Raw genomic sequence first — 10,662 nt, 5'->3', positions numbered from 1 at the left:
TTCGACTAGTTTTTTTCGGTATTTTAATACTTAAAAAAATCTTGAAATATTTTTAGTATTAATTGGATCACTCTACTTTGGCATAGACTAGGAAACTTCGCTTCTTACTCTAGTTGCAAAAGCAAAAGCAACGAAAGCGGGCGGGGGGCCCTTATTATAAGATGAATTATAGTTTTGAAAATTTAATTACTTATGCTGTAAAATATTTAGTTTTTTTTAAACTTATGACAATTCTCTTCGTGATAGACTTCATCAGAGTTTGTGTCATAGTTTCGCTTTTCAATTAATCTAATCTCTCTGTTGACTCTTGCACCAGGTTTATATTTGGCATCCTATTTTTACACCCTTGCAGAGGGTATAATGATTTCAATCAGAAGTTTGCAACGCAGTGAAGGAGTAAAGTATATATAGTCTTGATCAGCGTCACTAGACGAGTCGATCTAGCCATGTCCGTCTGGCCGTCTTCTTTCTATTGCAGGTAGTATATAAGTCGGAACCAGCCGGATCGAACAATTAATAAAATTTTTTAATTAGTTTTGAATTTCGAATTAAATTTTATCAAAATGGGACGACTATATCATATAGCGGCCATAGGAACGATCGGAAAATTGGTGGGAAAACAACATGACATATTGACATACTTTTTGACATATTATCTTAAAATATTGGGAATATAATTTTTTTATATTTTTAAGAGTTTCGAATTCAATTTTATAAAAATATACATATGTATATGTACATAGATGTAAAAAAAATGATCTGAAAAATAGAATGAAATAATTTTTTTTAATACCACTGAAGTCAGCAACAATCCTCAAAAATTTTACAAGGTGTTACCAAAGAAAATTATTAATATATTTCTTAGATAAGAAATTATATTAAGATACCATCCCCATTAACTGAAACTCCAAAACAATGAATAATCGAATTAATTTATTTAGTCAAAATTGAACACTTTGCACTTGGTAAAAAAGCTTACAGTTAACTTAAGGCTGCAACAGATTCGTCGGGGGAACCTAAAGCTATCGATCTCAAAATAGAGTGTAAAATCATCAGAAACGGAGGGCTGATGCCGCAATTCCATGGGCACAAATCGTTCATTGGGCTTAGTTTGCGTACGCAGTTCTTTGGAGAGGCCAAATGGCAGTTTGATATGGAGTATGTAGTAGCTCCCCTACGGATCGATGAAGGAAATCATGATGTAGCGAGTGCCCTTGGTCACCAGGAGACCCTCGTGGTAGTGCGTAAGTCGGCCCGGGTGCATCAGCATCCAGCCCTTCTTGGTCTCGGTCACGGAGCAGTTGTACCGCAGGAAGCGACAGCCACCGCCCTCGTAGTCGATGCCCGCCCGGTTCATGGCGATGTTGATGGTGTACGTGGAGGCGTCGTGGTGGGGCCGCAGGGAGGGCTGCTCGTCCGGCCGATAGCGCACCATGAAGTTCATCAGCGAGCGGGGAGGCTGCAAAAAATATCATCTTATTAATAATTGTTTTCCTAAAGATATACTCAACTCACATTGTGAACGTAGCCATCGAAGACGCGCTCCTGCAGCGGGCGCACGAACAGCTGGAGGAACTTGAGGTACAGCTGGTCCAGGCCCACCTGCTTCATGTGGATGTCCCTGGTGGGCACCGCCTCGTAGCCGCCCTCCAGCCGGCTGTCCGCGTTGCTGCCGTCGGACCAGCTGTTGTGCGCCTCCATGATGGCCACCAGGTCGTCGCAGAACGCGTCCGTCACGATCTGGAACCAGAAGACATCCGGGCACGGCTGCGGTATCGGGTAGCTGGTGTTCAGCTGCAGCGAGTAGTTCGGGTGAATGTACTTCTCGGTCCAATCGAGCCGGTTGCTGAACAGCGTATGGAAGTCCGGACGTGTCACCGAACTGTTGAAGTTATCGGCGTTGACCAAGTGACCTAATGAGCGCAGATTGCTGATGTACATGAAGATGCCCTGGGGAGAAGTCGAGACAGAAAGTTACTTGCTGGCTAAAATAATTTTTTTTTTTGTGTGTGTATGTTATTTCTTAACTCTGAGACGATTCAAAACCTTACCGGTTAAATCTTCTGACCAGGGATTGTAATCACTATGAGCGATGTTCAAAATATTCTCATTGTTTATGGGTTTGGTTACGAAACTTTTTTGTTGTTTAAAGAAACAGTTAAACTTTGTCTCTAAACATTCCAAAACATCCTTCTAATTCAATAAAATAAGTTATTTCTTAGTACTGAACTGATTTGCAGTTATGACAACGGACTGTAATCATTATAAGCAATATTTAAATAAATAAAATGAAACAATTTTTCGATTTTTCTGTCTTGAAATGACTATCTTATTAAAAGCAAAAAGGTATGATACACTGATTTTCTTGCTATTATAAGTATATGATTTTTGACAATAAAAATCCGAATAAATAATGTTCTAACATACTTTGATCTAGAGCACTTAAAATCTTAAAATTGTAACCATTATCTATCAACTACCGACTCGAAATGGCTTACTATATAACCCTGGCCATGGTTTCACCATATATTTTTCAACACTTACCGCGTTCCGCAGCGACTCACACATGGCCATGTCGGGGTCGAACTCGTTGTGCTTGAAGGACATGGCCTTGAAGGCAGACTTCTTCACCAGATAGATGCTGGTCACATGGGGCACGTTGAACATTCCACTGATGGGGAAAATATAAATGATAAAGAGGCGGTGAGAACAGGGCGACAGATAAAGCAGAAGGCGCAGTGCAATGTGCAACAATGTTGCGAAAATGGAAAGTGACGTCGCACCTTCTGGCGACCCCAACTAGGTCCACTTAATTCAATCAAAGCGCTCGGATTCGCACGGCGTGACTGGCGATCGCTCGGAACCCGGGAGCGCAGTTTGAACACAACATTCACCGCAAGCGATCGGCATCCCGGCTCGACAACAATGCCTCGTGGCATCTGGAATCTCGAGCGCATGGTGCTCCTCTTCCTCTGCATCTTGGTTCTCGGGGACCTCGTCTGCATATCTGCCCAAAGTACGTGGTCAAAGTGCTCTAGAGTATTAGCTAAACATCGGATATTTTCGTAGGAAGTACTGCGGGAAAGACGGAGCGGCGCAACTACACGGGCAAAAAACCCGTGGTCATCCAACATCGTTCCCAGGATGCGGTCAACTACTATGATCACGAGAATGTGAGTAGCCAGGGACAACTGTACATGTTTAACTACTTTATATGGTTATTCAGGGCGCCAAGATCATAAAGTCCTCGCACTTCGAGTTGGATTACACCCTGGGGCGCAAGATCACCTTCTTCTGTATGGCTCAAGGTGGGAATGGGACTCGTATTAGCTAGTTAAGTACTTAGTTCTGTGACTTTTCCTTTTAGGCAACCCAAGACCAACTATCACCTGGTTCAAGGATGGGGCGGAGCTCTACCAGCACCGATTCTTTCAGGTATTCTTAAAGAAGCATTCTTCAATGCACACAGTAACACGTACTTTCCCTGTCCAGGTACACGAATCTCATATAGAGACGAACATCGTGAAGTCTAAGATGGAAATCGATCCCACCACCCAAATGGATGCTGGTAGGTGAATTTATTTATCTACTTGAATGATTTATACCCTGGTAACTTTATATCTCAGGATTCTACGAATGTCAAGCGGACAATATCTACGCCATCGATCGTCGCGGCTTTCGCACGGACTACGTCATGGTTAACTTTTGAGCAAAGCTTACAATTACCATTTTAAATACACAACTACACTCTTTGACCCTGTAAAGCTGAAATGCAACTGTTGAATACTTCAAAGCATACAACTAAATAAAAAATATTTAAAAATACATTTTGCGTCTCGTGTTATGAAAATTTAACATCTATTTGAGGCCGACCTTTCGCCTCTTTCGGATGTATCCGTGTCAGTATCTGTGAGTTCTGAAGTGCACAAGTGTGTGTGCGCACGGAGCCGACAAATTGACTCAATTACCCAATTCAAGTGATTTTTTTGCATTTATTTTATTAAAAAGTGTGAAAGCAAACCAAGCAACCCGAGGCTTTTGGTTCCACAGTGTTGAGTGCTCCACAGCCTTCTGTCCACAGCCATCAAAAGGCTACAGTGGGGTAAAAGTTTTAGGAACGAGTACAAAGAATTCAAGAATTCGGAATATTGAATTACAAAATAGTAATGTATATAGCTATCAAATAAAATTAAATTTTAAAGGCACTCTTTGATACCAACATTATATTTTTGAATTAATGATAGTCGAAACCTTGTGATAATTAAAAATGGAATCGAAAAGTGGAACAAGAATCAACAACTTTCTAATTTATTTACCTTTAAATAATTTCTTTTTAAAAAATTAAGTAAAAATTATAAAGATCCTACGGAGTCTCTGTAATAACTGAGAATAAGTTCCTCGGACTATTGGGACTTCCCCACATACTCAAGGAGCACCATGGTCCCATTGCCACTGTGAACTAGACCAATTCCCAGCAAGACATGCGGAAAGGGGTGCGATATCAGCAAGCGTCCAAATCAAATCAAGCCGGGGAATTGAGTGAAATATGGAAATGCGGCGATGAGAAAGCCAGCCCACAACAAAAAGCCGCGAGCGGCGAATTTCGAGAGCACGCTGAACGGATTTAATCCGCCGGACAATTGTGGCAAATTAGATGGGATGAGCAGCGTGGTTCAGACTCTGGCCGAGCGGATCAGTCGCCGAGCAAACGAGATTCGCACAGCAACGCGATCGCGATCCCCGCCAGCAACGAATCCATCATCCGGAGAGTCATGCAGGTCAAGTGCCTGATCATCTGCCTCGCCCTGGGGCTGCTCATGGTGGCCACGCCCCTCTGCGAGGCTCGTCGAGGGCGTGGCCGTGGACGCACCAAGTCCAGGGTGCAGATCGGGCTGCCAATCACGGGAAAGTATCGAGATCCGGAGTCCGATCAGTACTACAACAACAATAATGTGAGTACTAGCGAGGCACCAAAGGCTGCACCCTTTAACTTTCCCCACTCTTAGGGCGCCAAGATCCTGCAGGCCTCGCACTTCGACCTTGAGTACGTTCTGGGCCACAAGATCGCCTTCCTCTGCGTGGCCAAGGGCAATCCCCGGCCCCACATCACGTGGTACAAGGACGGGGCGGAGATCTACCAGCACCTCTACATGCACGTCCACGAGTGGCGCATCGGCGACGACAAGGTCAAGTCCAAGATCGAAATCGACCCGGCCACCCAGATGGACGCCGGACTCTACGAGTGCACCGCCGACAACATGTACTCCATCGACCGGCGCAGCTTCAAGACGGATTTCTCCATTGCCTTCGACTGATCGGAACCATCCCGTGTCACCGATTTATTCTACACTGTTTGCAGAGATAATTCGGTGCTAGGGGGTGCCAATTATTGTATATTCCTTCGAGAACCTTTTTTCTTGGCAGTTCAAAATCAATTTGAAATATATGCAGAATTGCGTTTGGCTTGTAAAATGGTATAACTTTAAAAGAAATGGTTTTATCTGTTTATAATTATGAACATAAAAGTATTTCAGGATTCAAGACTTGGATTGATTTTTTTAAATAAATTGGTTGGTGTTTTTAAAATGCAAACTCGAAGAGGTTATATGGTCTATTAAAGTAATATCTACACTACCTATATTGTCGTAACTACTTTAGAATAAACGTGTTCTCCGTGAAATATATCAATAATACTTCTTCTTCTTAAAACAAGATCCCCAGTCTTGAGAAAATATGATGTATAAGCCCAGGATATCTTAGTTTTATACTTACACCAGTTGACGCTTCACAATGTCCACGTAGTCGTGCGACCTGGCATAGTAACCACTCTCGGAAAGGGCGCCCCAGAAGTTGCTCCACAGCTCATTGTGCTTGGTGAAGAGCGGCCCAACGAATTGCCTGCAATGGATCATTATGACTTGGGAAATCAGCTTGCGGAAGCCTTGACCTACTTGTTCATCCTGAGCAGCTCCCGGAGCACCTCGCCATCGTCAATGTGCGCATCTGCATCCACGTAGAATATGTAGTCGCTGTTATGAAGGCGAGCCTTGTCCCTGGAAGAATACAACGGATTATTAAACAATAAAAATTAATAAATTAGAAAAACTATACTTTTATAAATTCGAGACTCAAATTAAATTCAAGTTGTCCAGAATTTCATGATATAGATTTACATGCATTGCAACCAATTTCGAATAAATTAAAAGGCCTTCAAACTTATAAGAAGTTTGATTAAAAGAATCACTTGAAATCCCACTTGAATTCATTAAGTCAGATTAAACTGGTATCACAGCACTCTTAAGACTTACAGGGCCAACTGCCTGCCTTGGCGTTCGTCCAACTCGTCCGTGGAAAGAACGTATTTGGCGGTGGCGTACTTCTCGCCGTGCTTGGTCACAAACGACTTGCTGTCGTCGTCGTGGAAGGGGACACTGCTGAAGATGAGCAAGTGCAGCTTTTCCTTGGGATAGTTTATCTGGTCGATGCCTTCGAGGAACTGGTCGAAGAAGGGCACGGGTTGCGTGACAATCAGGGCCAAAGAAATCACAGGCAGATCTGTCTCCTACAAAGCGAAATGAATAATAAACCTTATACAAAAGCGTATCAAAAACCACCTACATCCAATTCCAAGAGGTTTTCCTGGCAGAACAGGCACACGCCGTTGTAGGTCCTGGCCAAATAATTGCCATAAGCATTCAGATCCACCTTGCTCAGTCCGTTGCCGTGGATGATGGCCGGCGTGGTCATGAAATCCACATTCTGCAAAGTACCCTGATTGCTTTCCAGATCCACTTTAAGCTTCACATCGTTCTTGGCACCGTGGAGGTTTTGGAACAGCCGCGATTGGGTGTCCAACTTCAAGCCCAGCTTGGCGCGTCTGGCCTCGTCGAGGAAAATCTTGGTAAAGTAGAGCTGGTCGTCGGCAGTGTCTTCAATAGGATCCTCCAGCAGGCCGTACACTTGCGGCGCATATCCAATAAAAGCGCCGGAGTTGAGGAACCTGGAGGCCCTGCCCTCCACTTCGGGGTAGTCATTGGCCAGACTTTGATCGGGCCAGCAGAACTTCTCGGCCGAGATGAGCAGCTTGGCTCCCGACTCTTGGAACTTGTCGTAAATATCGTCCAGCGTACTCGTGATGATCACATCGTAACTAGGAAATATAATGGATTCCATACATTTTCTTTGCCATACCTTTAAATACAAACCTGTCTGTGAAGAGGATTATGGTTTCTGGATCATTTTTGTAGGGCGCAATGGCTTCGCGCAGGAGATTCAGCTTGAAACCGCCTCCGGGTCTTTGCATATCCCCTCCTTTCCATTCTTCTCCCAGTCCCAGAGTGGTTACCTGTAGGAGAACAAAATATTATTAAAATGTTAATGGAAACGCTGGCCGCTGATCTGAATCTAAAATGGATAACTGGATTATGAAACCAGCATAAATAAAATATCATAACAAGTGGTTTTGAATTTCGTTTCGAAGCGGTTTCTAAGTGATAACAAGATCCGCCTAATGGATTCTATTAGTTCTTTTGATTCTAAATGACTTATAAAAAGGAGCAAAATGTTTAAAACAAATGGAACTAGAAATTCGAAATATTCATATCCCCCCAAATCTCATTCACTTAGCAATTGCTGCGGGGTCGAATAACTTGGTCACACAGTTCTCTATATACAAAAGAAATTCAAAACAAAAGGGGAGAGATCAGCTTTAGCTTATGAAAAAGCCGGGTAAACGGGCTTATCAGCACATTTTGTTGTCCGGTTTTCGAATAAGTATACATTTTGGAACGGCTACACAAAAAGTGTCACATATTCCTGCCTTGATAAGCGGAATCTCGCACCAACTTGGTGTAGAAAGTTCCGAGCTATCAATAGACGGGAACGAAGTCTTAATGGTGGTGCTAATTACCCCCGGCAACTGCACCGAATCCGCCTGGACTACGTGATTTCAACATGTGTGCACTATGTGCTGCCTACATGCCGTCGGTGCCCCACAAGTCCAGCCAATCTCGGTGTTCCACATCAGAGAATCGAACGCCGCCGCCGGATGTTTGGGTAGGGCCTTACATCCACAGATATATGGCTACTATATGCTAACCAGACATCTAAGCACTACAAAGTTGCACAAGTGTGCCACGCCGCGGGACAAGTCTCGGGAGTCATATGCGCCATATTCTCACCCAGTTCTTATCTGTCATACATTTTATGTTCCCATTTATACTAGTTTTTGAGAAGATTCGATTGTCTGCGAGTCGTAAAATTAGAAATTCATCAATAACAATCAAGACAGATTATCATACAACACAGTGGTTGGCAGATGTTCTGGAAACCATGAAAGTGTGCAAATTTTGTCGGGGGAGATCGTAACTGTATTTAACGTGCTGAATTTTACATTTTATTTTAAGAACACTGGGTTCGGACCTAATAAGGTTGCCTATACATTTCTTAATACTTATACATACTGTCTTAAAACTAACTTAAAGAATTTATCAAGTTTTTATATTCTACCGCTACACCTCAGACTTTAGATATCCAGTGTGAATTCAAACGTCATATCACGATCTAAGATGTTCTAATTAATTAGGCTTTTCATTCAATATTGTTCTCACCTCAATGTCGTAGACGCGTGAAGATCGGAGATACCGCAGGTATCCATCGGTGGGTTCAGTGGCCACAGTGAACACTTTTATTTTGTCTGCGGATGAGAAGAGATTTATAGAGGGTAATTATCGGGTGCAGTAGAACATTTAAAAGCGTAATCATAATTTGATCCCATTTCCATATTGCTTTTGTGGCCCCATGAAATACCTCATATAACAAGGTATGGTGTTGATTAACACCAATTTATTTTAGGAATTATCTAGTGTGCATATTAATCTTATCAACTATTAATTATCGTTTAAATACAAAGATTTCTCCTGTATGAGGTATTTCATGGGGCCACAAAAACAATATGAAAATGGGATCAATTAAAATCACAAAAGCTTAAAAATGTATGGGTTTGCCTAGTCATTATTGTATGTGGATCACCAACCGGTCATTTGAATATTAGCTAAGAAGTTGAACAAGTTTTATTTATGAATATGCAAAAGAATTTGCTCTTCCAGAACCGTTTGTATCTTCCATCTTGAAAGCAGACGCATCTGAGTACGAAAACTTGCATCTGCATCTGCTCCGTTTCCATGCAATTCCAGAGTAAACGACCGCAACATCAAAGCGGAATAAAAACAAAAGCAATTTTAAAGGCAAGGGGATGTGAGATGTGCATGGATCACAAACAAATTCTCAGAGATATGTGGTACGTATACACAGGGAAAATTCCGAAATCAACTTGATGTGTTGGAAAAATAAACCCCTTTTTGAATAATTTTGAAATTAATTTTAAATACGTCCTAAGTTTATTGTATTTATAAATTTGTTAAATAAAAAGTGCTCAATCGTAGATAATCTGCCGCATGTATCAAAAAGCCGGGTCGAATACCCAAGGGAATTTGAATATTTTAATACTATGTAAAATCTTCATTTTAAAACAGAAATATGAAGTTTTCGAAATGAAGGAGGCCCCTTATATTATACACATAATTAACATTTATTCCTCCTGTTTCTTTCTGTGTAGTGGGGTCTGCGTGAGTGGGATGCACTTGAAAGCCGCTCAAATGAATGCAGTGCATAATTGTATGTCCGCTGATGAACTCATTCTAGCTAGAATTTAGAAACAAACCATTCCAATTGGACTCCGACGCTGCAGCGGCGTCGGCGTCTGCGCTGACTGCTCCTTGCGACGTCACAGCCAGCAGCAACAAAAACAAGGCGCTTTGTTGTTGCATTCGCATGATGCTGGAATATTCGTTCTCCCTCACTCTCGCACTGACAAGCACTCGCGAGCGGTGGCTGATACTGTCTAGCGGGCGCTTTGCGTTACACTAGTTGCATTTTTTAAAAAAGGTTTAGGGATATCAAATCACTTCGGCTCCTCGAAAAAGTGGGAGTCCCGCCCGCAGAGAATTCAGAAACGCGAATGAGCGAATAACAACAAGAGATGTGAGAAATATCAATATAACGATATTCACGTAAGCCAGACAACGTAAGTGTAGCAAACGTAGAGCCACGTAAGTGTCAGTAAAAAGGAATACCAAAAAGCCAGCAGAGAAACCAAAAACGATTAGGCGAAAAGTGGATGTGAATATAAGCAAATATAAATATAAATGTGTATATTTTTGAATAACAATAAATATTAGATATTTATATCTTGCTAGAACACGTAAACAACAAAAAATACCGCAGAAATCAAAGCAAATCAAAATATATCGTATGGGAAAGAAATACCCTAAATTATCCACAAAATTCCATTGCACAGCTGTTGGGTAATAGACTGTTCCCACTCATTTTTAAAATTTAATGAGATCTTTTAATAAGGTTATTCTAAAACTAAAAATGTTTTTAAGGGAACTTATTCCTTATATTTTTCATTACATTTTTTATAATTTCATATTTTAAAAATTATTTATAATTATTTACAACATTTTAAAATATTTTTTCGAGATTCCAATAATGATGTATAAATCTAGGCGAAGGATTTTTCGTAAGATTAGAGAAAAAACTACAAAAATTTTAAAAATATTAAGAGGTTAGGTGTTTTTAGAAAACATCAAAATCAAAATT

The 10,662-nt window shown here is 41.5% G+C and overlaps 3 protein-coding genes across 4 annotated transcripts; 2 read left to right on the top strand and 1 right to left on the bottom strand.

Annotated features, from left to right (window-relative positions):
- Positions 1–916: 916 nt before the first annotated feature.
- Positions 917–10,025, bottom strand: LOC108028590 (procollagen-lysine,2-oxoglutarate 5-dioxygenase). Its single transcript, XM_017100503.3, has 10 exons — positions 9,722–10,025; positions 8,610–8,695; positions 7,206–7,345; positions 6,619–7,150; positions 6,309–6,562; positions 5,952–6,053; positions 5,773–5,898; positions 2,545–2,671; positions 1,516–1,950; positions 917–1,459 (listed from the first exon to the last, which is right to left on the bottom strand). The coding sequence occupies exons 1-10, from the start codon at positions 9,831–9,833 to the stop codon at positions 1,175–1,177; spliced, it is 2,199 nt and encodes a 732-aa protein (XP_016955992.1). The 5' UTR covers positions 9,834–10,025; the 3' UTR covers positions 917–1,174.
- LOC108028591 (immunoglobulin domain-containing protein oig-4) lies at positions 2,889–3,825 on the top strand. The gene is made up of 6 exons (XM_017100505.3): positions 2,889–3,016; positions 3,070–3,173; positions 3,227–3,308; positions 3,368–3,435; positions 3,493–3,568; positions 3,627–3,825. Exons 1-6 carry the CDS (start codon positions 2,926–2,928, stop codon positions 3,707–3,709), a joined length of 504 nt encoding a protein of 167 aa, XP_016955994.1. The 5' UTR covers positions 2,889–2,925; the 3' UTR covers positions 3,710–3,825.
- On the top strand, positions 4,054–5,592 carry LOC108028592 (immunoglobulin domain-containing protein oig-4). 2 transcript variants are annotated; one of them, XM_050885803.1, is made up of 3 exons: positions 4,068–4,163; positions 4,347–4,952; positions 5,007–5,592. In XM_050885803.1, the coding sequence occupies exons 2-3, from the start codon at positions 4,773–4,775 to the stop codon at positions 5,313–5,315; spliced, it is 489 nt and encodes a 162-aa protein (XP_050741760.1). In that variant the 5' UTR covers positions 4,068–4,163; positions 4,347–4,772; the 3' UTR covers positions 5,316–5,592. The 2 variants fall into 2 exon arrangements, with proteins under 2 accessions (XP_016955995.1, XP_050741760.1); XM_017100506.3 differs by having other exon boundaries at positions 4,054–4,952.
- Positions 10,026–10,662: the final 637 nt, after the last annotated feature.

Source organism: Drosophila biarmipes, chromosome 3L (assembly GCF_025231255.1).
Source record: "Drosophila biarmipes strain raj3 chromosome 3L, RU_DBia_V1.1, whole genome shotgun sequence".
NCBI lineage: Eukaryota > Metazoa > Arthropoda > Insecta > Diptera > Drosophilidae > Drosophila > Drosophila biarmipes.
Note: the sequence above shows the minus strand (reverse complement) of the source record. Positions and strands in the feature narration are given on the sequence as shown.